General features: G+C 43.6%; 2 protein-coding genes across 11 annotated transcripts in view; both read left to right on the top strand.

Annotated features, from left to right (window-relative positions):
- Window positions 1-5,001, top strand: part of dbnlb (drebrin-like b) — a 35,373-nt gene extending 30,372 nt beyond the window's left edge. For 7 of the 10 annotated variants that reach the window (XM_088335296.1, XM_088335299.1, XM_088335298.1 and 4 more), the window contains 2 exons: window positions 3,950-4,022; window positions 4,130-5,001. In XM_088335296.1, the coding sequence (XP_088191422.1) occupies window positions 3,950-4,022; window positions 4,130-4,266 (210 nt within the window). In that variant the 3' untranslated portion in view covers window positions 4,267-5,001. The remainder of the gene's footprint in view (window positions 1-3,949; window positions 4,023-4,129) is intronic. The other 3 variants (XM_088335300.1, XM_088335297.1, XM_088335291.1) reach the window with 1 other exon arrangement.
- Window positions 5,002-12,071: 7,070 nt separating this feature from the next.
- Window positions 12,072-27,824, top strand: part of gins4 (GINS complex subunit 4 (Sld5 homolog)) — a 39,977-nt gene continuing 24,224 nt past the window's right edge. The window contains exon 1 of the mRNA XM_088335289.1: window positions 12,072-12,677. Coding sequence (XP_088191415.1) covers window positions 12,660-12,677 — 18 coding nt within the window. The 5' untranslated portion in view covers window positions 12,072-12,659. The remainder of the gene's footprint in view (window positions 12,678-27,824) is intronic.

Here is a 27,824-nt window from a genome sequence, read left to right as displayed (position 1 = left end):
CCATTGTCTTCCGCTTATCCGAGGTCGGGTCGCGGGGGCAGCAGCGTTAAAAGGGAAGCCCAGACATCCCTATCCCCAGCCACCTCCTCCAGCTCATCCGACGGGACCCCGAGGTGTTACCAAGCCAGCCGAAAGACATAGTCTCCGCAACATGTCCTGGGTCGCTCCCGGGGCCTCCTGCCGGTTGGACATGCACGGAACACCTCCCGAGGGAGGCGTCCAGGACGCATCCTTATTAGATGCCCAAGCCACCTCAACTGGCTCCTCTCAACGCGGAGGAGCAGTGGCTCTACACCGAGTCCCTCCCGGATGACAGAGCTTCTCACCTTATCTCTAAGGGAAAACCCAGCCACCCTGCGGAGGAAACTAATTTCGGCCACTTGTATCCGGGATCGTGTTCTTTCGGTCATGACCGGAAGATCGAGAGCTTTGCCTTTCGGCTCAGCTCCCTCTTCACCACGACGGACCGGTACAGGGTCCGAATGACGGCAGACGCTGCAACGACCCGTATGTCGATCTCCTGTTCCATCCTACCTTCACTCGTGAACAAGACCCCAAGATACTTGAACTCCTCCACTTGGGGCAAAACCTCCTCCCCGACCTGGAGGGAGTATACCTCCCTTTTCCGACTGAGTACCATGGCCTCGGACTTGGATCTGCTGGTCCTCATCCCGGCCGCTTCACACTCGGTTGCGAATTGCTCCAGCGAGAGCTGGAGATTACGGCCTGAGGAAGCCAACAGCACCACGTCATCTGCAAAAAGCAGTGACGCAATGCTGAGGCCCCCAAACCGGACTCCATCCCCGCCAAGGCTGCGCTTAGAAATTCTGTCCATAAAAGTTATGAACAGAATCGGTGACGAAGGGCAGCCCTGGCGGAGCCCAACCCTCACCGGGAACGAATCCGACATACTGCCGGCAATGCGGACCAGACTCTGGCACCGGGAATACAGGGACCGCACAGCCCGGATTAGACTGAGCGGTATCCCATACTCCCGAAGCACCCCCCACAGGGCCTTCCTAGGAACACGGTCGAATGCCTTCTCAAAGTCCACAAAACACATGTAGACCGGACAGGCAAACTCCCATGCACCCTCAAAGACCCTGCAGAGTTTATAGAGCTGGTCCAGTGTTCCACGGCCAGGACGAAAACCACTCTGTTCCTCCTAAATCCGAGATTTGACTTCCTGGCGGACCCTCCTCTCCAGTACCCCTGAATAGACCTTACCAAGGCTGAGAAGTGTGATTCCCCTGTAGTTGGAACACACTCTCCGGTCCCCCTTCTTAAAGACGGGAACCACCACCCCAGTCTGCTAGTCCAGAGGCACTGTCCCTGATGTCCACGCAATGTTGCAGAGGCGTGTCAACCATGACATGCCCACAACATCCAGAGCCCTAGTGAACTCTGGGCGGATCTCAACCCCTGGGGCCCTGCCACCGAGGAGTTTTTTGACCACCTCGGGGACTTCAACCCCAGTGATACGAGAGCCCAACCCAGAGTCCTCAGGCTCTCCTTCCCTAGAGGAAGACGTGTCGGTGGGATTGAGGAGGTCTTTGAAGTACTCCGCCCACCGATTGACAACGTCCCGGGTCGAGGTCAGCAGCGCCCCATCGGCACTATACAGTGTTGATGGCACACCGCTTCCCCCCCTAAGACGCCGGATGGTGGACCAGAATTTCCTCGAAGCCGTTCAGAAGTCTGCTTCCATGGCCTTGCCAAACTCCTCCCATATCCGAGTTTTTGCCTCTGCAACCGCCGAAGCCGCATTCCGCTTGGCCAGCCAATACCTGCCAGCTGCTTCTAGAGTCCCACAGGCCAGGAAGGCCCGATAAGACTCCTTCTTCAGCTTGACGGCATCCCTCGCCGCGGCAGGCACCGACTACCTTACAGCCACAGCTCCAATCAGCCGCTTCGACAATGGAGGCGCGGAACATGGTCCACTCGGACTCAGTGTTCCCCGCCTCCATCGGGACATGGGCAAAGTTCTGCCGGAGGTGTGAATTGAAATTTCTTCTGACAGGAGATTCTGCCAGCCGTTCCCAACAGACCCTCACAATACGCTTGGGTCTGCCGGGTCGGGCCGGCATCTTCCCCCACCATTGAAGCCAACTCACCACCAGGTCGTGATCAGTTGACAGCTCCGCCCCTTTCTTCACCCGAGTGTCCAGAACATGCGGCCGCAGGTCCGACGAAACGACGACAAAGTCGATCATCGAACTACAGCCTAGGGTGTCCTGGTGCCAAGTGCACATATGGACACCCTTATGTCTAAATATGGTGTTCATTATGGACAAACCATGACGGGCACAGAAGTCCAATAACAAAACACCACTCGGGATCAGGTCAGGGCGGCCGTTCTTCCCAATCACGCCCCTCCAGGTCTCACTGTCATTGCCCACGTGAGCGTTGAAGTCTCCCAGCAGTACGAGGGAGTCCCCAGGGGGCGCGCTCTCAAGCACACCCTCCAAGGACTCCAAGAAGGGTGGGTACTCTGAACTGCTAAAAGGTGCATAAGCACAAACAGTCAGGACCCGTCCCCCCCACCCGAAGGGAGGCTACCCTCTCGTCTACCGGGGTGAACCCCAACCTACAGGCGCCGAGCCGTGGAGCAACTAATATGCCCACACCGGTTCTGCGCCTCTCACCACGGGCAACTCCAGAGTGGAAGAGAGTCCAACCCCTCTTGAGAGGACTGGTACCAGAGCCCAAGCCGTGCGTTGAGTTGAGTCCGACTATATCTGGTCGGAATTTCTCAACCTCACGCACCAATTCGGGCTCCTTCCCTGCCAGAGAGGTAACGTTCCATGTCCCAAAAGCGAGTTTCTGTAGCCAGGGATCGTCGTGACAAGGACCCCTCCCTTGGCCGCTACCCATCTCTCTGCGCACCCGACCCCTTTGGCCCCTCCTACAGGTAGTGAGCCCATGGGAAGAGGGTCCCACGTCGTCCCTTCGGGCTGTGCCCGGCCCCTCGCCAGCGGACCCCACCTCCAGGCCTGGCTCCAGAAGGGGGCCCCGGTAACCGGCGTCCGGGCGAGGGAAATTGAGGACCAACGTTTTGTCTCATCATAAGGGGTCTTCTGATCTGCGTTTTGTCTGGCCACTCACCTAAGACCTGTTTGCCATGGGTGACCCTACCAGGGGCTTAAAGCCCCCGACAACATAGCTCCTAGGATCATTGGGACACACAACCTCCTCCACCACGATAAGGTAGCAGATCAAGGAGAATTGAAATACCAAATATCATTGGAAAGCTCAAATTCTTGGGATTCAAGATATGGTTACCATTTCACAGAAACATCACAATCAATCACAGGATAACCGAAAACTTTAAAGCTGGCATAGCTCACTAATAAGTCCTCTGGGAAGGCATCTGATGAGTTCTGCAAACATGGAGTCATTCCATCTAGCACTGTCCAAAGAATCCAACCGTGTCAAATCTTTAAAAAAATCCGCCTAAAAGCATTCCTGCATATTCATAAAATTATTTTCAATGCAGCCATTAGTATTATTTGATCCGGTTACTACTGGCTAAAGAACTTCGATGTCAAAATAGGTCATGGTGTGGTTTTCAATACAGGCTCTCATAGACTGTGGAGAGAACTTGCAATTGGCAGAGAGTTATGTCAATCAAAAGGTCAGCAGCTAATGGCCATATTGGAAGTTTGCATTTCTAAAATCAACTGACTACGAGAGCACTTTTTGGGTGAGCTATGCCAGCTTTATATTTTACGGGTATCTCGTTTCAGACTGATCATGATGTTCCTGAGATGAGAACATTTCAAAATGGTATGTAGCATCACGTATTTCAGTGACTGGTGACTTGGTGAAGGCAAAACTTTGTTTATCAACAGTCTGACGTTCTAGCAGTTAAAATTCTTGTTTTTCGAGGTGCTTGTTGAAAGAAGTACCACCGTATTTTGGGATGCAAATGTAACAAATTCTCTTTCAGGTTAAGAAAAACAACTACAAGGAAACAACAGACGAAGGAATCTGTGCTCGTGCTTTGTATGATTACCAAGCTGGTAATTGCATTTATTGTTTTTTTTTTAATTAATTTTTTTATATAAATAAAAATGGCAGCATTTTAATTGTTAACAAGAAATATCAAAGTTGCTCCTGTATACTCCAGCAGACGATACAGAGATTTCTTTCGACCCAGATGAGATCATCACCGGAATCGAGATGATTGACGAGGGATGGTGGCGAGGTTATGGCCCCGACGGCCATTTTGGAATGTTCCCAGCAAACTACGTTGAGCTTGTGTAGGCATGCGCCCTCGTCTCGCAGTCTTTGATCAAGACCTCTGCTTCACAAAAAGGCAAATCTTAAAGGAACAGCCATTTCAAATTGATCATTTCAAAGCAGTTCCTTGAACATGCTCTCAGCAGGTACACCTCCGTCGCCACTGTAAATGTGAAGAGCCTTAGTTTGAATCGTGACATTTCCTGAAGAGACTGCAACACTTAAGTCCATATTGCTTTCAAGGGGACTTATCTGATATTACTCGATGTGACGTAGCAGCTCACAGCGGGGATAAAACAATTATAAATGCTGGTACAAGTTGAATTTAAATCCTCTCCCTTGTTTATTGCATTTGTTTCCATACAACTAAGTGCTCTGTTTTACTTGACTGATTGGTCATGTGATTTTCAAGTATATATTTTTTTGGGGCAGACTTGCACTGCTCTCCTCTGATTGGTGGACCGTGTATTGTGATAATATAATTGTCAAATCCCAATCTTTGGAGCGTAACGTGTCGTTTGGGTCCATTCCCGTCAATATCTTTAACCTTTTTAAGGCATGCTAAAAAGAAAGCATTCAAAACTGCATGAGTACCACATATGCTTGTAATATGTTACAGTGGATGTGAAGAGTGGACTATTCTGAAACATTATTCTTGTATCATTCCTGATCAGTTGACCAAATTAATTTTGAAATATGTGTCGTTATATGCCAGGGTCTATTGTATCCATCCTTTGAAATAAAAGTAAAAGTAATGAATCCCTTTCTTGCTCACATTCATATTGGGGTGTGTGATACAGTGGAACCTCAGTTTTCAAACGCCTCTCAGTTCGGACAAATCTGTGTTCGACAAAAAATTTAGAGAAATTCTTTCTTCGCTGTTCGGTCAAAAAAACTGAGTTCGAACGCCGGTATGCTAGGGTGCGATGCTGAGCGGCGTACGGGTGTTTTAGCCCCTAATTATGCCTCCGAAGAAGGTCGGTGCAAGCAGGACAGGTGAAAAAAAAAAAGTTGTTCGTCCAATATACGTACCTTTAAGAAAGACATAATAGGTAAAATATGAAAGAGGTGTACGAATTTCCAATCTTGCTAGTGAATACAGCATGGCTAAATCTACTATCAGTACGATAGTAAAGAATAAGGAGGCTGTGAAATCGAGTGATGCGGCTAAAGAAGTTAGCGCTATAAGCAAGCAACTGCCGCAAGTTTTGGAAGAGGTTGAAAAACTTTTGATGATTTTTCTCTCCCCACCGTCCACCACAAAGGTAAGAAATCCTGTTCATAATCCTTTTTTTTTTTTATTTTTACACGTTCATGTTAGCGTAATCTTTCGTACGGAAGATTACGCTAACGCGAACGTACGATTAGCCTGGGTTAGCTTCATGTTTACGTTCTTGGTAAACATTTAGGGTGTTGGAACGGATTAAAACGAGTTTACATTACTTTTAATGGAAAAAACGATTTTCCGTGATCGACCAAATCGGTTTTCGAACAGGGTTCTGGAACGGATTATGGTCAAGAACCGAGGTTCCACTGTACTTGGAATTGTACTTTAAATCTAATCAAAGAAATTACTGGGTGGTATTAATTGATTCTTATTGACCATAAGCACACACGTCAAATAACCACGTGACGAAACCATGCTGCACGAGGGCAATAAACGGCAATAAAAATGTCCCTACTAATCAACACCATTGGCAATGACTAGTCAAACAAATATTGTGCAGCTGTCACATGAGGTGGTTGACTTTGTCGGAAATTGCAAAAAGCGCGATTTGGAGAAATGAAGGATTAAATTAGCAATGTTAGCTAGGAAGCGATGCTGTTCTCCTGACATTCACAAATCGTCTACTCTGCCTGACTTCACTCCACCATCTTTAACACTAAATTGTAACTGGAGGACCAGTGCTGATCTAAAACCTAATACAATTCTGGATGCTTACCGGTTCTTCGTAGCTGGTACACGTTACTGTGCTTTGTTTCAATGACAAATGCATTCCCGGCATTCTCTCGTGCAAATTTTTCTAAAACGACTTTGTAATCAAAATTTTGGGGGAATTAAATGGAGCAGTAAAGCTCCAGCATTTGCACCTCTTGCAGAAATCATTTATGAGCATGTTGAAAATAATTTATTTTGGAGAAATGACTTTTCTCTTCTGAAAAGCAGTCTCTCATTTGATCCATTGATAATTCTGCGTACTAAGCTTTATGGTAAAGAACATAAGTTTTCAGTACATCTAACATATTTGGAAGATTTTTAAATATTCATATTTTTTGATATTTGAATCCCTGGCTAATCACAGAGGTAGTAGTAATTGCAATGGTTAGACGCCAAAATAGCTAGTTAGCACTAGCTAACTTATTATTTTGAGTGTCTTTGATGCGACTGAAACGTATTTTTTTAAAAATGTTAGCTGCAAATCCTGGAAAACTTTAGGGCTGCTAGTGTTGCGCTTCTGCACAACTGGAGTCCTTTTGGTCTATTTGCAGATAAACATTGCCGTCTTCATCAAAAGAGATACAATTCTAAATCGGGCTTAAAACCTTGCACAGCACGAAATCACCATCGTAAAAAGTTTTTTTCTTTTGTCATTATTATTTATTTAACTCAAATCCTAATTCAGGTGATGGTTGCAAGCCAGTCGCAGGGCACACAGACAACTCACTTGCCTATTCACACCTAGGGACAATTTGGACCACCCAATTAATCCAACGTGCACGTTTTTGGAATGTGGAAAGAAGCCGGAGTGCCCGGTTGTTACATTTGCATCCCGGAGGTAACCTACGCAAGCACGGGGAGGACATGCAAACTCCACTCAGGAAGGTTTGATCCCATGACGTCAGAACTGTGCCGCACACGCGCTAACCACTGCGCTGCCATCTTGCCCCTGGACTAACCAGTAATCTAAATAACCAATCTTTATAATTGATCGCTGCTATCTCAGTTGCCTTCTGCGTTTTCATATTCTAATCTGTCTTGTAATGTGTAATATTTTATTTATCCATCCATTATCTTCCAGTTATCCAGGGTTTGGGTCGCAGGAGCAGCAGCTTCAGCAGGGAAGCCCAGATCTCCCTATTCCCAGCCACTTCATCCAGCTCATCTTGCGGGATCCTGAGGCATTCCCAAGCCAGCCTAGATACTTTGTCTCTCCAGCGTGACCTGGGTTGTCCCCAGGGCCTCCTGCTGGTCCAGTACTAACCATCCATCACGAGCCACCTCAACTGACTCCTCTCAATGCAGAGGAGCAGAGGCTCTATACAGAGTCCTTCACGGATGACTCAGCTTCTCACCATATCCCTAAGGGAGAGCCAGGCAACAATGCGGAGGAATCTCCTTTTAGATACTTGGATCCGAGATCGTGTTCTTTCTGTCATGACCCACATTTCATGACCATGGGTGACAATAGGAACGTAGATCAAGAGCTTTGCTTTTGGGCTCGGCTCCCTCTTCCCCATGACGGACAGGTACAGGGTCTGCATGACGACAGACGCTGCACAGATCTGTCTGTCGATCTCCCGGTCCATCTTACCCTCACTCGAGATACTTTAACTCCTCAACTTAAGGCCGGATCTCATCCCCAACCTGGAAGGAGCATGCCACTCTTTCCCAGCTGAGTACTATGGTCTCAGACTTGGAGGTGATTATCCTCATCCCGACCTTACCAGGAAGGCTAAGAAGTGTAATTCGGTGTGATCCACTGTCGTTGGAACACACTCTTTGGTTCCCTTCTTGAAAAGGGGGAGCACCATCCCAGTCTGCCAGTACAGAGGTACTGTCCCTGATATCCACGCAACATTGCAAAGGAGTGTCAACCATAATATGCCAACAACATCCAAAACCTTTATGAACTCTGGGCAGAGCTCATCAACCCTTGCCACCAAGGAGCTTTTTGACTACCTAAGTGACTTCAACCCCACCTCAGTCCCCTGGCTATGCCTCCTCAGAGGAAGATATGTCAGTGGGATTCAGGTGGTCTGCAAAGTATTCTGCCCAACGATTCACAATGTCTCGGGTCGAGGTCAGCAGCGCCCCATCTCCACTGTACAGAATGTTGATGGAACTCCGCTTTCTCCCCTTGAACGCCAGATGGTGGAGCAGAATTTTCTCGAAGCCGTTCAGAAGTCTGAATCCATGGCCTTGCCAAACTCCTCCCATTCCCGAGTTTTTGCATGGGCAACTGCCAATGCCTCGTTCCGCTTGGCCAGCCAATACCTGCCAGTTGCTTCGAGAGTCCCACAGGCCACGTGGGATCGATAAGACTCCTCCTTAAGCTTGATGGCATCCCTTACCGCTGGTGACCACCAAGGGTTTGGGGGCCTCCGCCACAGCAGGCACCAAGTACCTCACGCCCACAGCTTTGGTCAGCTGCCTCGACGATGGAGGCACATAACATGATCAAATGGGACTCAATGTCCCCCGCCTCCCTTGAGACATGGGCAAAGTTCTTCTGGAGGTGTGAATTGACGCACTTTCTGACTGGAGATTCTGCTAGTGGTTCCCAACCAACCCTCACAACACACTTGGGCCTGCCGGGTCGGACCCAAAGTTTTTCTCTTCATTAGGGGTGTTTTATCTGCGTTTTGTCTGGCCCCTCACCTAGAACCTGTTTGTCATGTGTGACCCTACCAGGTGCTTAAAGCTTCCAGACAACACAGCTCCTATGATCATTGGGACACAAACTCCTCCACCATGGTAAATAATTATTTTATTTTTCACATTTTTTTTAATATGATTTAAAAAATTGGATTTGTTCAGACCAAGGACAATCGACTTTGGCCTGGACGGATCTATTGACACTAACAAAGATGTTATATAATGAAATTGTGAATATGCTTGATTGCTAATAAGATTTTCGAGAAGGGTTGTTCAAACCTCACATTGTGTTTGCTGTTAAAAACGTCATATTGGAATATAATATTGTGAATGTGCTTAATTGCTGTTGAGATTGTCATGATTGTTTTCTGTTATTAGTGTCAATACATTTGTTCAAACCAAAAAAAAATACTCTTAGGGATCGTTTCTATAGTTTTTGACTGGACCAATTATGAGAATCTAAGTGTGTCGGCATGTGTCAGAGCTTGCTCAGCGTCTGCTTCACGGCCAGAAATTTCTGGCCGTGATTCAGCCTCGCAATGATCGCATCAAGGCTTTAAGGCTAGGATCTTAGCTTGGCCTTTTGGCTGAGCGTAAGAGTCCCGGCTCCTAGGCTTTGTAGCATATTATGAACTGACCGATAACGGATAATTGATAATGAATAACGAAGATAGATCAATAACCCTTAAAAATCCCATCCCATGCCCGTACAAACTGACGTATTTTCCTGTACAAAATACAAAATAATCGTACACCATATTTTTTTTATTTTATTTTCGGAATGATGCATGATGGGAAATCCCCAGGCAGCAGACGCATGCACACAGTAGCATCAAACCGCTCGCTTCGTTTGCAACGAAAAAAATGATACCGAGATGGAGGCTGTATACCGCATTTGATAGTCGCTGTATACCGCATGGTACCCATCATTGACAGATTTGCATTTTTCCGTACAGATTTCCTTGTACGTCGTACTCGTCTTAAAATGCATAAAAAACGTTCTTTGTACGGCAAAACCGTACAGGTTGACAGGTATGATTTTTATCCATATTTCAGGCGGTCTTCCCATGAACAACATGGTTTCAACTCGATCAAAGAAAGAATTGTATCTGCTTGGCACTTATGTGTCTGAACTAACTGGAAGCAAGCTACCATCAGTTCGCATGGTTCTTGGTTTCTTTCCTTATCAACACTTGGAATTGAAACCCCCTGAGAGCGTCTTCCGCAGTGACAGTGAGAGAAATATCAGACTACGAGACTTGTCATGCATGGTGGCTCATGAAGTTCTCCCAGTCAGAGCTGTAATGCACCACCGAGGAATGTCAGCGACTTCGACGTGCCCTCGACCTGGCTGTGGCGCCCAGGAGTCGGTGAGGCACCTTTTTTGTGAGTGCAGCGCTGCCCAGGTCTTGTGGACAATGGCCGAACAACTAGGAAAGTTCCCGGACTTGCCAGCAGGAGAGGTCCCTGATGCACAGTACGTGCTTTACGGGGTGAGTCGGTCGAGGAGGCCTCGGAACGACTTTGCCAGGGACTGGCTCACTCTCGCCGCCATCAAGGACGCCATCTGGACCTCCAGAAACCTGCTGGTATGAAGGTGCAGGCAGATCCCCCACGTGGCTGTGCTCCAAATGGCTGCAGATACCATACAATCTGCGAGCGGCGGGCCTAGGACGCAGCCATAAAGAACTCGTCTGCACCCACCCGGAGGGGGGAGCCGGAGCTACACTGTGGGAGTCCCGGCAGCAACGGCCTGGGTTGTGGAACCCAGAAGGGAGAGGACCCACGCAGAAGGGAAAGGACCCACACAGAGGACTGGAAGAATGCTGCTTGGGAGGGTGGGATGGCAGAGCTATGCCCTTGCACAATAGTATTGCCTTTTACACGCTGGTTAACTACTGTTAAAAGAAAATAACTCTGAAATTGTTTAATTGATGTTGAAAATGTCAGGAAAAAATGTTAAAACGTCATATCGTCACGTCATATTGTCAAATATAAAAAAATTGTGAATATGCTTGATGGCTGTGTTTTGCTGCTGTTGGTGTCGGTGGATTTGTTCAGACCGAGGACAATCGACTTTGGCCTGGACGGATCTATTGACACTAACAAAGATGTTATATAATGAAATTGTGAATATGTTTGATTTTCAAGAAGGTTTGTTCAAACCTCACTTTGTGTTTGCTGTTAAAAACGTAATATTGGAATATAATATTGTGAATGTGCTTAATTGCTGTTGAGATTGTCATGATTGTTTTCTGTTTTTAGTGTCAATAAATTTGTTCAAACCCAAAAAAAAAAATAAAAAAAAATCATGATTTTGCTGCTGTTGGTGTCGGTGGATTTGTTCAGACCAAAGACAATCGACTTTGGCCTGGACGGATCTATTGACAGTAACAAAGATGTTATATAATGAAATTGTGAATATGCTTGATTGCTATTAAGATTTTCGAGAAGGGTTGTTCAAACCTCACATTGTGTTTGCTGTTAAAAACGTCATATTGAAATATAATATTGCGAATGTGCTTAATTGCTGTTGAGATTGTCATGATTGTTTTCTGTTATTAGTGTCAATAACTTTGTTCCAACCAAAAAAAAAATCATAATTTTGGAATAAAGCAAGAATTCCAATTCAAGATCCACAAAATTGACTAAACTTGAAAAACATTTTCAACATGGCGTTTGCTAAAAAAGAACAAAGGACGACAAACCGCAACACAAGAAGCCAAGGAAAGTTCAGAGAAGAACTTGATGACTTGTTTGACATTGCTCATGTGGCGCAACAAGGGTTGCTGAGTAGTTAAAATGTTATATTTTGGGATTTTTATGTTGTTGAATCAATGTTTGACTGTTGGGGGAAGTGGATTAGTAATTTTAAGGGCCTTGACTTTCGTAAAGCAGAAAAAGTGAAGTTTTTTGGTTTGAACAAATTTATTGACACTAAAAACAGAAAACAATCATGACAATCAACAGCAATTAAGCACATTCACAATATTATATTCCAATATTACGTTTTTAACAGCAAACACAAAGTGAGGTTTGAACAAACCTTCTCGAAAATCAAACATATTCACAATTTCATTATATAACATCTTTGTTAGTGTCAATAGATCCGTCCAGGCCAAAGTCGATTGTCCTCGGTCTGAACAAATCCACTGACACCAACAGCAGCAAAACACAGCCATCAAGCATATATCACCACTAGACAGCATAGTCTCACAAGTCAGAGAAGGGTGCTTGGGCCAAGTCTCATGGGACCTTACGTGATTAAATGAGAGTTGCTCAATAAATCATCCTTAGGCCCAATCCCATTCCTCTCACTTGGCCCTGAGAACCCTCCTGTGATGTCCCTCCATAGGGAAGTCCCCTCAAGTGAGAAGAGTACAAGTGAAGGGGGGTTTGGGGTTTTTAAGGGTTATTGTTCTATCTTCGTTATTCATTATCGATTATCCGTTATCGGTCAGTTCATAATACGCTACAAAGCCAAGGAGCCGGGACTCTTACTCTCAGCCAAAAGGCCAAGCTAAGGTCCTAGCCAAGTGAAGATTGTCGCCTAATAAATTGGACGGCACTTGCAAGGTTCCACCCCAGTCCAGGAGATGGCCGTAATACTAATTGGCTGTAGACCTCAGTGACGTGTTTGCCTACGTCACATGTAAACAACTTGAGTCTCAACCTGTGGTGTAGCAATTGGAGAGTCCGTGCAACGTTGAAAATGACCGCTTCAGCTGTGTTATTACCGATCGCCTGACAGCTCATCGCCTTTTCCGTTTCAACGGGGGAAAATGCACTAAATTGAGGACGGCTTCGGCGCTATGTAGCGATGATTCATCTTTACAAGGTACGTCCACTCATTAAAAATATGACGCAGTTGGTCAAATACAGTAAGTGAGGGTTAACGTACAACCCACGTTCACATAGTACCCTATGTATGTGTAGACATAAAAGAACCTACTTGTTAGTATCTAAATGCCATTTTATGACGTGTTTTGTCATTGGTTGCTGAGTGGAACGTCAAGTTTCGTAAGAAAAACAAGATCCAACATGTTGTTTAAAGTTTTATGCGGCTGCTATGTCTAGGCGTAAATGACAAAAATGGTTATGAGGTGTTGAATCAAATGTTGTCGGCGAAACGTGACTAGTCATCGCACGAGATGTTTATTTTAGGCACGGGGCTTCAACGAATCACATATCCTAATACAACCCTATACTGGACTGTCTCAGAAAATTAGAATATTGTGATAAAGTTCTTTATTTTCTGTAATGCAATTAAAAAAACAAAAATGTCATACAATTTGGATTCATTACACATCAACTGAACTATTTCAAGCCTTTTATTATTTTAATATTGCTGAATTTGGCTAACAGCTTAAGAAAACTCAAAAATCCTATCTCAAAATATTAGAATAATTCCTCAGACCAAGTAAAAAAATAATTTTATAACAGCAAAACTAAATCAAACATTTGAAAATGTCCTTTGATGCACTCAGTACTTGGTTGGGAATCCTTTTGCACGAATTACTGCATCAATCCGGCGTGGCATGGAGGCAATCAGCCTGTGGCATTGCTGAGGTGTTATTGATGCCCAGGATGCTTCGATAGCGGCCTTCAGCTCATTTGCATTTGTAGGTCTGGTGTCTTTCATCTTCTTAACTATACCCCACAAATTCTCGATGGGGTTCAGGTCAGGGGAATTAGCAGGCCAATCAAGGACAGTGATGCCATGGTCAGTGCACCAGTTACTGGTGGTTTTGGCACTGTGGGCAGGTGCCAGATCATGCTGGAAAATGAAATCCTCATCTCCATAGAGCTTTTCAGCAGATGGAAGCATGTAGTGCTCTAAAATCTCTTGGTACACAGTTGCATTTACTCTGGACTTGATGAAACACAGTGGACCAACACCAGCAGCTGACATGGCTCCCCAAACCATTGCTGACTGTGGGAACTTCACACTGGATTTCAAGCAACTTGGATTTTGCTCCTCTCCAGCCTTTCTCCAGACTCTGGCGCCTTGACTCCCAAATGAAATTCAAAACTTGCTTTCGTCTGAAAAGAGGACTTTGGACCACTCTGCAACTGTCCAGTGCTTCTTCTCCATAGCCCAAGTCAGACGCTTCTTCCGTTGTCTTGAGTTCAGAAGTGGCTTGACCATGGGAACACGGCTATTGTAGCACATTTCCCGGACACGTCTGTGAACTGTGGCTTTTGATACCTGGACTCCAGCTTCAGCCCACTGTCTTTGAAGCTCCCCCAAATTCTGGAAGCGGCTCTTCGTCACAATTTTGTTAAGGCTGCGGTCATCTCTCTTGGTTGTGCAGCGTTTCCGGCCACATTTTTCCCTTCCAACAGACTTTTTGTGGATATGCTTTGAAACTGCACTCTGTGAACAGCCTGCTCTTTGAGAATTTTCCTTTTGTGTCTTACCCTCCTGATGGAGGGTATCAATGATGGTCCCCTGGACAGCAGTCTTCCCCATACTTGTGATTTAGTTTACTGAACCAAGCTGAGTGTTTTTAGGGCTCAGGAAACCCTCGCAAGGTGTTTCGAGTTAATTAGATGATTCAGGTGATTAGTTGAATAGCCTACTTGTATACTTTTTCATGATATTCTAATATTTTGAGATAGGATTTTTGAGTTTTCTTAAGCTGTAAGCCAAATTCAGCAATATTAAAATAATAAAAGGCTTGAAATAGTTCAGTTGATGTGTAATGAATCCAGAATGTATGACATTTTTGTTTTTTTAATTGCATTACAGAAAATAAAGAACTTTATCACAATATTCTAATTTTCTGAGACAGTCCAGTATACCAGGTCTTATGGACGGAAGGTTATCGCTTCGGTGAGTATGTCGCGTGATTGCCTCTGTTAGAATTGCGAACTTTTGCTTGTGGCTCTGGTATCAATCTGTTTAAGAGGTATATTGACCACTATCATATTGCATCCTTTCTGTCTGCAATATATTGTGTTCTTATTAGCAAAGTAAAGCAGCCAAGTCCCGTCATTATGCCGGCGGGCGGAGACATAACTTCGTGCGATTCCTGTTGAAAGACGTGGGAGCTGAATCCGAAAAAATGTCAAGGCTGGATTTTTCGTGGATGTTTGTTTAAAAGTGTCTGAAATTTAAACCGGAGGACATTTATTGCATTATAACCCTGCCTTTTGTCAAGGGCTTTGATGTAAGTTTTGTAACGGCGGTTCTCTTGCAAGAGTTTTGGGATCGCTTTGAGGGGGTGAGGCCCCAGTTTTCTGGATTTACGGTGGAGAAGCTGACTGACAATGCTAATAAGACAGTCATTGTCAATGCATAACGAAGTGGTCAATGCAGATGACATCTGTTTTTAGTTGAGCAGATACTGCTCGATAAAAGGTCAGGCTATAAGGGTGAAGGATGAGGAAGGCATTTGGAATTGTGCCTGGAGGATACCCATACAACAATGGCAAGACCCTCAGGGCTTCCAGGGACTGAAACACGCCCCATCGATGATAGCCCTGGCGGAAAACCTGGGCTATATCCACTATCAAGGACAACCCAAACTCTGCCGCAAATGTGGTGAGCATGGGCATCTGGCTGAGGTATGTGATCGAATTATTTGTGGAAAGGGCAGGACAATTGGACATTATTTTGAGGAGTGTACCAATGGCAGAAAGTGCAACCTCTGTGGAGAAACGAACCACCTCTATAGGAACTGCCCGAAATCATTTGCTAACAAGTTGAAAGCTAGGAAGGAAGGCAACTAAGACAATAAAGACAATGAAATGAATAAAGTTATGGAAATTCCCCAAAATATTAACAAGAAATGCACAAAGAAAATGGACAAGACAAAGAAATTGAAAATGCAGATGTCCCTCCCAAAACCCCTAGTCAGGAAGGACCTGGAGGAGAGGCCAAAGAATCAAATTTGAGTCAGGAAGGACCTGGAGGAGAGGCCAAAAAATCAAATTTGAATTTTCCTACAATACCTGAATGTAGACTAGACAAACGAATAGAAAAGGCAACTGACCCTCCCAAAACCCCTAATAAAAATGCGAATGTTCCTCCCAAAACCCATATTAATCAGGAAGGGCCTGGAGGAGATGCCAAAAAAATCAAAATTGTATTTTCCTCCACTACCGGAATTTGAAAAAGACAAACAAATCGAAAAGGCGAATGTCTCTCCCAAAACCCCTATTAGTGAGGCCAAAAAAATCAAACTTTAGTTTCCCTTCACTACCGGCCATGGGAAAGAGGGGTAAAAATTGGGGGTGGTGAATATACCGGAAACAAAGATCAGAGATTTAGAGGAAAATCGATTGCCGATGAAAACGCCCACAAGGGAACTGTATGAAGTTGAGCCGGAGGAAGCTGGGGAAGGAAAAAATCTGATCCCTTGTGGGCAGGGAAGTAAGAGACCCCCAAATAGGTCCTCTGGCCCACCCCCTAACCCAGAAAAGAGGGGAAGACCTGGAACCACAGACAGAGAGTCAGAGGATTCCAGAGTTTTTCCCCAGTGGGTCTCCAAATGAGGTACCGTTCTTAAGTGGTGCTTTGTGCCCCAATCAGGTGTCCGACACAGGTAACATGCTCAATGACCACCACAGAATGGACTCTGATTAATGAATATATTTTTCATATATTCATTGAGATAGGAGCAAAGGAATTTGAATGTTATTTTAGTGTTAAGTTGTTTAAGTTAAGTTCTAAGTTGTATAATTTAATTTTTATTTACAGCAAAATAATAAATACTGTATAAGTGATTTAAGGTTTAAATTTAATATTCCTGTCTGTTTTTATTCATATTTGTGTTCCAAAAACATTAAGTTTAAGTGTGTTCAATAAATGTTTATTCTGGTTGGCCCGCGACCTTAAGTGTGTTTTGAATTTTGGCCCCTTGTGCAATTGAGTTTGACATCCCTGGTGCATAGGGTGCTGTACATAAAGAAAACGTTACTGGTGGGTTCAGTTCCTGCTCATCTCAACTTACCTTTGTGTTCTGGATAAATATTCGATAGTTAATAGATACACAAAACTGACATGTTATTCTTATGGCTGTAAGAGCCTTCTATTGGCCAGCATCACATATGTTATAGAATTGTCTCCACATTAGGACAACATTTTGAGAAGGTAATTAGTTTATTTAATTTGTGTTTACAGAGAAGGCAGTGGACTATGTTATAGGTATTTGTTTCAACTGTATTTTCACATGAAATTAGGAGACATTACTCATGAAGAAAAATAATGCATTCTGATCTCACATGAAAGAATCATATTATAAATAAAACACGACATCCGAAATTGTGTGCAGTAAATAAGCGCATATATCCAGAACCTTATTATGACTATGCTGCTTTAGCGACTGGCCATGTAGATGTAAAAGCACGACTCGTTGAAGATAAAAACACGGGGATAGGCTAAATCGTGATTTTCTGCAGTTATCCAACTCTACGGTTTGGAGTGTGAGTTTTTTTGCGGTTCCCTCGGTAGATTTGTGCACTGTATAAAGTAGCGATTTTGCAATGTTCATGTTTTAACGCGGAAATACGATTTTTATATTGCATTTGCGTCTAAGATATCTCAATATATTACGTTAGAAATACATGTGTAGTTGTGAAATACGACTTACATTTGTGCGGTTCCTTTCCAGCCATGTTTGTTGATATTGAGAATTCGCAAAGTCTTCTGGGTAGTCACTTCGCTCCAAGTGAGGTACTGACCTCCCTCGATCTGAAGTGGTTATGTCATGGGTTGAGGGCACTTCTCCCTCGGTCTTGAGAGTATTGGGACACATCTCATTTTCACGTGAACGCGCAAAACCGAGTGACTAGGGCAAATAGCGAGTGAAAGTGCGAAGAATGGGACACAGCCTTAATGTCAACAAGTAAATGGTGTCGTCTGAGACTGACATCTATTTTGCAGGTGAGATGTATATACTGGTAACACACTTACTGTGAGGATGATGTGTGAAAATGTTTGTAAAGGTTGTTTGATGTCTGTAAAGTTTATAAAAATTGAACTAGTCCGAGTGAGTCGTCCGTTAGCATAAGCAACAAATAGGGCCTTGGGTGAGGTATGCTATGTTATGCTGGACTGTGATGTAAATAGGTATATTTTGATACCAATTAACACAAGGTGAGTTTGTAGGTGCAGTTATGATTTGTTAATTGATTCTTGAAACATTCCAATTGATGGCAATGTTATTTTGTATTTAAATGTTAAAGGGACCTGACGTAAAAATGAGACTTGCTCTCAATAAATTATCCTCAATTTCAACAAGTTAATGATGTCGTGTGAGACTGACATTTATCATCTATTTTGCAGATGAGGTAAAACGACAACGAAAAAACAAAAATATATAAAATAAATGTGTAACACCAGCTGGAGCTAGACCATCCACCTGGGTCCCGTTACATATTTTGGCAAGCCAGCCAGGAGGTGATCCAGCCATTAATTCACCTGAGAGAGAGAAGAATCTGGATCAACATTATTATTTAACAAAGCAAAAATGGAGCAACTATGGGACGAAGTAAGCATAGAATTGCTGGAGTTGGACAAAACGGAGCCCATCTCCACATGTCAACAGCTAACGTGCCCTCATCAGACTGGCTGAGAAGACGCTGGATGAAGTGGAGGAAGGAGAGGAGAATTGCTCAGCATTTCAGCAGTACTTGCAGTATGTCCTGTCATGGATGAAGAACCTGAAAAAGGAAGAATCCAGTGAGTCTAAGATTGTACCTGATAAGCCAAGTGAATTACATGTCTTGAAAAGAGAGATATCTCAAGCTGGAAGAGGAACAGAATGAAGCCTGTCGACTGCTTGAAGAGGAGATTGCTGTCCTGGAAGGAAGACAAAAGATCAGAGAACCAGCGGTGGAAACAAAGACAGTCATAATGCCACCACCTTCAATGAACCTGCCTGAAGTGACTCTCAGACGAGAATTTCGTATGTGTGGTCAGATCGGAGAACCAGGCCAAAGAGAGAAAATCTCCAACACCAGCCTAATCAACTAAACAGACACTGGACAACGTAAGGGTCACTCAGAAGGAGAGATCATCGAAGCCGTCACACGTGCAGTGACCCCGGCCTACATCTGAGGGACATGCTAGAGGTAAAAAGAGGCCTGACCCTGCGCAATCTTAAAACTATTCTTAAAGGTCACTACAAGGTTGATTCATCCTCAGACCTGTTACACCGGCTAATTAATATTACATAAAACCCAAAGGAATCAGCCCAAACATTCCTGTTCAGAGCAATTGAACTGAAGGAGAAGGTAATGTGGAGCTTAAGTAATGAAAATGAGGATAAGCAGTTTAGTCCTGAATTAATTCACAGGAAATTCCTCCGCTTGGTTGAAACAGGCCTGTATAGTGATGCTGTAAAATTTCAGATTAAGCCGTACCTTAAAAGTCCCAGTGTGACAGATGAAGAATTGATCGAGCAAATAAATAAGGCAGCAAACCTGGAGCAGGAACGGCAGCAAAAACTGAAGAAAACCGTAACGAACAAGCCTCCTAAAATCAGTGAAATTCAAACAGAGGTGTCAGCCCATGCCCCTAAACCTTCACCAGAAGATCACTAGACTCAACAAACAGTTGAGCTCAGGGCCAAAACTAAGCAAGGTCAGGGACACAGCACAGGTCTCAGAGCAGAGTTGTTGGAAATGAAAAATTTGGTTCTGGAGTGCACAGAGGCAAACAAAAAGACTCAAACAGATTGAGCTGGCAGATCTTCAGGCTACACCAGTGACAGACCAAGAGGATGCAGAACCTGTCGGGAGGCTCATATTGGAGAGTCATGCTGACACTGCTTCAGAGGGTGTTGACAGGGCAGAGAACAGCAGGGAAACGGGAGAGGGCTGCTGGGCTGGGACACTCTGTAGCCCGTGGACATGAACCGCCACTGAGTCCCACTGAGCAGACAGCTCTCGCCCAAATAACGTCTCCGTTCCAGAGCCCCACCAATTATCTGTTACCCTGACGCCAGGCCAAACTCCTTGACCTCATTGGTAAGAGATGTACTGTCCATTGTCAATTAGACTGGGTCCATGTAGAGGCATTATGGGATACTAGTATTATTGATGAGGAAAGTGAATTTACCCCATCGCAAGGTGAGACCTATTGATGAACTGTTTGGGTCAGACAGATTAATTGGACTAGCAGCAAACCAAACAGAAATACCTTTCCGGGGTTGGGTGGAGGTGGAGTTCAGGCTAGGCAAAGATGTAGACCACATGGAAGAACCACTGTTACTACCCGCCCTAGTGGCAAGTGACTCAAATGTTGCGGAGCAGCCTTTAACTGGCTTTAATATAATAGAAGCTGTGCTAAATGGGGAGGTGATGTCGGAGACACGGTCAGCAACTATTCTCCAAGTGAGCAAGGCATTTTCGGTACCGTTTAAATTTGCAAAGTCAATGCTCAGACATCTTCAGTCCCAAGAGATTAAGGATGAAGTGGGAATTGTGCATACGGCAAAGAAGGGGATTCAACTTGCAGCTGGACAGGTCAGTGTTTTATATGTGAAAGCTAGTAGTGGAGCACAATTTCGAGGTCAAAACCTTCTACTTGTGCCTGGTGAAGAACCCGCCCTACCCGAGGGGGTCATCGTTGAAGAGGGAATAGTCACTATACCCACTGACAGGTCAATGTGTGTGACGATCTCCATTGCGAATGTCAGCAAGCAGACCCTGGCCTTAAATAAACGCAGAGTCCTGGGTCACCTCCAGATAGTAGAGAGAGAGAGAGAGAGAGGGAGAGAGCCCAAACAGGCAGGTGAACAGCAAAAGGACCCTACTATACACCAACCAAAAACACCAAAACCAAGTCAGTGGGATCCCCCAGTTGATCATTCCCACCTAACTGATGACCAGATGGATAGTGTAGCGATTACTGAGAGAGGAGTGTCATGCGTTTGCCTATGATGAAGATGACATAAAATGTATCCCTTCCCTGAAACTTCACATTAGTCATCAGGACCCTACTCCAGTAAAGAGAACGTACATGTCAGTCCCCAAACCACTACATAATGAGGTCAAAGAATATCTTTAGGACTTGCTGAACCGTGATGTAACACCAGCTGGAGCTAGACCATCCACCTGGGTCTCGTTAACCTCGTGCTAATGCTCTCAACATTATGACAATTCCAGAAGACAGAGTTTTGTTAGCTCATCGATTAACGGGAAGAAAGGGGGTGTGTTTCTTCACAGTAAGGATCTACGTCAGGGTCGGGAACCTTTTTGACTCGTTGAAGTTTGTCCATTTCTGTCCTCATGTGCTTGCTCGCCAACTCCGCTTTCTGTCGTGCAATTCTTTCCAATTCTTCATTCAGTGATTTGAACTTGCTCATCCTCATCTCTGAGGCCTTCAGGTCAGCCACTTCTGCTTCAAAATCAACCAGGGAGACATTAGGAATGCAACTCAGGTCGGCTGTGTTCAGTGAACACTCATTTGGATGGGTGGTGAACTTAATAAGACCACAGTGCTCACGAAATTCTCCAAAGCGCGCTTTGATTGACTGGAGGAGACCGGATGTGAAGCCAGCTAGCTGGTGGAGATGTTTTGAGTGGGCTTACTTGTTGTGTATGCCTCTGTAAACTCTGTTTTTCGAAATGTAGTAAGCGACCTGTTTCAAAATCCTTGATGAAGAGCTCCAGCTTGTTTTCAAAAGCAAACACAGCGTGTTGAAGGAATAACACTGTATTTCCAACGCCTTGCACTTTAACGTTGAGCTGGTTTAGATGTTCGGTAATATCCACGAGATAATAAAACTTGAGGAGCCACTCAGTTTTCGCTACCTCAGGATGCTCGTTGCCTTTCATTTCAAGAAAAATCCATATTTCGTTGAGGCAAGCCGTAAAACGGCTGAGCACCTTTCCTCTAGACAACCAGCGCACATTGCTGTGCAAAAGCAGACTGTGCAAAGGAGGCATGGCGTGTGTCGAAGTGCCGCTTAACATTTGACTGTTTCGTCGATGCAATTTTGTCATTGCAAATTAGGCATACCTCTTCACAAAGGCAAATTCTTCGGTCTATTCGTCCTGAAATGTACGATATTCATCATCTTTTTTTCGTTTCGCCATCTTCTCCGTCGAAGAGTTAGCTTTGAGCTAATGACCAACGGCCAAGTGCCAATGGACGCAAAAGGGGGCTTTACCTGTGCCCCCAGTAACGGCCAACATAGGGTATTCTCATCCAATTAAAATAGACAATCGCTCGTGCAACTGCAACTCTGCACAAGACATGATCAATAGAAAATCGATGGATGCATTTAAACAAACGATAATTTTTTTAAACCCAAATCTGCGAGCCAGATGTTATCATCAAAGAGACACATCTGGCTCGCGAGCTATAGGTTCCCGACCCCTGATCTACGTGAAGGCCTGAATCATGCCCCTCGCATTGATTCTCAGCTTTTAAAGTCTGGTGGAATATTTAAACATAAATGCTGCAATATCTAAGGCTGCCCTTCAGAAAATTTCCAATCACCTGTGGTATCTAACACCAGAAACTGTTTGTTTAACAATCAAGTCAATGAATCAACGAAACAACTCATGGTGGCTGCAATGAAAAATAAGGACACATATATGAAATTACAGGATTTTCAAAAGATATTTGTATAATTAGACACTGTTACTAGCAAATGTCTAGAAGACTTTGTGTCATCTCGATCCAGCACTTTCTTCAAAATCATTAACCTTCCTTTTGGCTATCTTGATGTTGAACCACAAGAATGTGAATCACGGGATGACTTCAAACAAGCTTTGGAAACTGTTCAGGCAGTCAGTGTGGTCAATGATCTTGCAAAACGAGGTGTGGCGCTGATTCAGTAATACTGTGGTCATATCACAAAAGACGACACTGCATCTGCTGCAAATTGCTGAAAAAAACAGCAAAACTTTTTCTGACCCCCGTAAAGAGACTAATAAATGACTTGAGTTTTTCTTATTGTTTGTATTATGTACGTAAGCAATCATTATTTTGCGTGTGTAATGTGAGCTACCTGCAAATATCAACTTACATGACTAAAACTTCTGCTGTGTAGTTTTTGGTGAAAGTGGAACATTTTTGTGGCTAAGATAAAAGAATACATGAAATAAAAATATTGGTCATATAAGCTCCACTCTAATGTGTATATGTGCACTATATGGGGCAGCTTTGAACTTCTTTGATCCTCTGTTTTATAACAAAGGCGTTTTAATCATACACGTTTCCTGCATGTCTGCTTTTCTATTCTAAAATAAGGGAAGAAGACATTTAAAACAAATAAGCAGTCATGTTGTGTGGCTGCATTCATGTCACAAAAGACAACACCATTGCTAGTGTGTTACCCTGTATTTTTTATTTATACTCAATGATTACCAATAACTACAATTCTGGAAACTATTGGAAATTCATTCATTAATATTCTTGGTTTGCCTATGTATGTTTTTGTACTGAATTTGTGACACTATAACATATTTATGTTTATGATCACAAGTTTGAAGGTATTTTTTTCTGTTGTTGATATGGGGGGAAAGTCAAATATGTTTTGGGGAGTGCAATTTGCAAATTTGACCACTAGAGAGAGTGTGTCGCTTGTGAACGGTGTGTTGTGTATCAACTTCTTCAGACAATTATAATATGCCGTCACAGAAGCAAGACACGTCTACAGTGGGACCTCCTGCGATAAGTGAAAATCCGCGAAGTAGCGGAGCACCTTAAAAAAAATGTAATAAAAGAAAAAAAAATTATATATATTTTTTATTTTTTTTCAAAAATAATTTTTTTTAGACCTTGTTAATGGGGACCAAAACCACTTCCGAAAAGTGAAAATCTGCGAAGTAGCGACGCCCCTTAAAAAAATGGTTAAATAAAATTATTATTATTATTTTTTAATTCTATTTTTTTTTTTAGACCTGCGAAGCTCTGAACCCACAAACATGGAACCACGAAGTAGCGACGCCCCTTCAAAAAAGCTTAAAAAAAAAATGTTTTTTATTATTTTACTTATTACTTTTTAGGCCCGCGAAGCTCTGAATCCGCGAACGTCGAAGCGCGAAGTAGCGCGGTCCCACTGTATTACATGTTGACACTGTGTATTGTTTTTTAATGCTACATCCATTGCCACCTGGTCATCCGTTTTATTTTTTTACTTTATATTACACCTTAATTATTTCATACCTGTCAACCTGTACGTTTTTGCCGTACAAAGTATGTTTATTATATGCATTTTAAGACGTGTTCGACATACAAGAAAATCTGTACGGAAAAATGCAAATTTGTCAATTATGGGTATCATCCGGGCAGCACGGCGGCGCAGTGGTTAGCGCTTGTGCGGCACAGTTCATGTCATGGGAACCTGTCGTGGGTTCAAATCCAGCTCCAGACTTCCTGTGCGGAGTTTGTATGTTCTCCCCATGCTTGCGTGGGTTTCCTCCGGACACTCCGGTTTCCTCCCACATTCCAAAAAAAAACATACATTTCAGGTGAATTGGCCGGTCCAAATTGTCCCTAGGTGTGAATGAGCGAATGAGTTGTCTGTCCCTGTGTGCCCTGCGATTGGCTGGCAACCAGTTCAGGGTGTCCACTGCCCGGAGATGGCTGGGATGGGCTCCAGCCCCCCCGCGACCCTAATGAGGATAAGCGGTACGGCTGATGAGATGAGATGGGCATCATCCGGTATACACCGACTATCACGGGGGTGGCGAACAAGTTTGACACAAAGAGCCGAAATTTTTAACAGAGTCAAACAGCCACACCACGCACTGACCTGCCATATGACAGACAGACACACGCACGCAATTTAAAATATATTATTTCCCATAAAACACTCCTCTCCTTACAATACAACAAGTATTGTTCATTTTTTGATTTCAAGGAAAGTGTCCACCCTCAATACACACAAAAAAACTAAACATGAAACAAGGCAAAGAGCCACAGTATATAGAAAATATGAGGCAAAGAGCCGCATGCGGCTCTAGAGCCACGTGCTCGCCACCCCTGGACTATCACGAAACAGCAAATCAATCAAGTCAAAAGTGTATCTTGGTATCGGGTTTTTTTTTCCATTGCAAACGAAGCGAGCGGTTTGATGCTACTCTGCGCATGCGGCTCGGATTTCATGTGGTAGTTATGTAGTGAAAAGAAGTCCGTCTCTTTTTAGAGAACCGGCTTTTTCGGCTCAACTCAATAAAGAGAGCCGGCTCTCAAACGGCTTACTTGCTTTGATGCATTACAGGACTGTCTCAGAAAATTAGAATATTGTGATAAAGTTCTTTATTTTCTGTAATGCAATTAAAAAAACAAAAATGTCATACATTCTGGATTCATTACACATCAACTGAACTATTTCAAGCCTTTTATTATTTGAATATTGCTGATTTTGGCTTACAGCTGAAAAAAAACTCAAAAATCTTATCTCAAAATATTAGAATACTTCCTCAGACCAAGTAAAAAAATAATTTTATAACAGCAAAACTAAATCAAACATTTGAAAATGTCCATTGATGCACTCAGTACTTGGTTGGGAATCCTTTTGCACGGATTACTGCATCAATCCGGCGTGGCATGGAGGCAATCAGCCTGTGGCATTGCTGAGGTGTTATTGATGCCCAGGATGCTTCGATAGCGGCCTTCAGCTCATTTGCATTTGTAGGTCTGGTGTCTTTCATCATCTTCTTAACTATACCCCACAAATTCTCGATGGGGTTCAGGTCAGGGGAATTAGCAGGCCAGTCAAGGACAGTGATGCCATGGTCAGTGCACCAGTTACTGGTGGTTTTGGCACTGTTGGGCAGGTGCCAGATCATGCTTGAAAATGAAATCCTCATCTCCATAGAGCTTTTCAGCAGATGGAAGCATGTAGTGCTCTAAAATCTCTTGGTACACAGTTGCATTTACTCTGGACTTGATGAAACACAGTGGACCAACACCAGTAGCTGACATGGCTCCCCAAACCATTGCTGACTGTGGGAACTTCACACTGGATTTCAAGCAACTTGGATTTTGCTCCTCTCCAGCCTTTCTCCAGACTCTGGTGCCTTGACTTCCAAATGAAATGCAAAACTTGCTTTCGTCTGAAAAGAGGACTTTGGACCTCTCTGCAACTGTCCAGTGCTTCTTCTCCATTGCCCAAGTCAGACGCTTCTTCCGTTGTCTTGAGTTCAGAAGTGGCTTGACCATGGGAATACGGCTATTGTAGCCCATTTCCCGGACACGTCTGTGAACTGTGGCTTTTGATACCTGGACTCCAGCTTCAGCCCACTGTCTTTGAAGCTCCCCCAAATTCTGGAAGCGGCTCTTCTTCACAATTTTGTTAAGGCTGCGGTCATCTCTCTTGGTTGTGCAGCGTTTCCGGCCACATTTTTCCCTTCCAACAGACTTTTTGTGGATATGCTTTGAAACTGCACTCTGTGAACAGCCTGCTCTTTGAGAAATTTCTTTTTGTGTCTTACCCTCCTGATGGAGGGTATCAATGATGGTCCTCTGGACAGCAGTCAGATCAGCAGTCTTCCCCATACTTGTGATTTAGTTTACTGAACCAAGCTGAGTGTTTTTAAGGCTCAGGAAACCCTCGCAAGGTGTTTCGAGTTAATTAGATGATTCAGGTGATTAGTTGAATAGCCTACTTGTATACTTTTTCATGATATTCTAATATTTTGAGATAGGATTTTTGAGTTTTCTTAAGCTGTAAGCCAAATTCAGCAATATTAAAATAATAAAAGGCTTGAAATAGTTCAGTTGATGTGTAATGAATCCAGAATGTATGACATTTTTGTTTTTTTTAATTGCATTACTGAAAATAAAGAACTTTATCACAATATTCTAATTTTCTGAGACAGTCCTGTATATTACGAATTATTATGTTGTATAAAGAAGTTAAGAAAAAAAGGTAGTATAAAAGGAGGAAATGAAAAAAGACAGGTTTGTGGTTATCCCTTTAATCAGTATGTTATTGACAATAATTTAATGCAGAAAATGAATAATTTGAATAAGAAAATGTATTATTCTACTTAATTATATTTGCATGTATTTTTTCCTTCTACGGTGAACGTCCAAAGTACTTAATTTTTGAACCTTTTTTGTAATAAACCGCATTTCATGTCGAGCAACTCAGTATCTCACAACAAAAATGTTAATTAACAATATATATGATATAATGAAACACGTGTACAATATAACATGTTAAACTACATAAATAAACACGTTTGAAAAAAAATATATATGTTGTAAGATTATTTTGTAAGGGAAAATACAACATTTTGTAAGGGCATGGAGCTGTGGAGGTTGACAGGTACTGTATGTTATTTTATATTTTATTTTTGTTTGTCAATGCGACATAACAGATGAGTGGTGAGCACGTCCGCAGCACAGTTCTGATTCTATGGGATCAAATTCAGCTACCAGCCCGTGCTTGCGTGGGTTTCCTCGGGGCACTCCGGTTTCCTCACACGTTCCCGAAAAAAACATGCATGTCAGGTTAATTGGCCAGTCCAAATTGTCCCTAGATTTTAAACTTAAGGCTTTAATTATGATTTGAGGCCAAGAGATTGTGGCGGAATAACACTTGATTTGTGTGCATTTTCAGCCGCACTCAGATAAACTCTTAATCCATCTTTTTGGGGGTTTGTCCCACCCCAAACAGGCCTGAGTGGTAAAGTAGGTAAGTACGTTAAAAGCAGTTTTAACACATACTTAATAGAAGCAACATTTAACTCTCAACTTTTTAAGGACACCTCAAACTAAGCACCACAATTTTAGGGTAAGGCAATACAATGTTTTTTTTCCCCTATGCTACAGTTTGTATATTGCTTTATTGCTTTGTCAATCTAATGATGAATAAGAAACCTCACTGTTTAACAGTCTTTTTAAAGTGGCATTGACTGAAATAAGGGCAGCACAGCGGCGCAGTGGTTAGCGCGTGTGCGGCACAGCTCTGAGGTCTTGGGAACCTCCTCTGTGGGTTCAAATCCAGCTACCGGCCTTACTGTGCGGAGTTTGTATGTTCTCCCCGTGCTTGCGTGGGTTTCCTCCGGG

This window comes from Urocampus carinirostris, chromosome 5 (assembly GCF_059441175.1).
Source record: "Urocampus carinirostris isolate Australia breed hairy pipefish chromosome 5, RoL_Ucar_1.0, whole genome shotgun sequence".
NCBI classification, from domain to species: domain Eukaryota; kingdom Metazoa; phylum Chordata; class Actinopteri; order Syngnathiformes; family Syngnathidae; genus Urocampus; species Urocampus carinirostris.
Note: the sequence above shows the minus strand (reverse complement) of the source record. Positions and strands in the feature narration are given on the sequence as shown.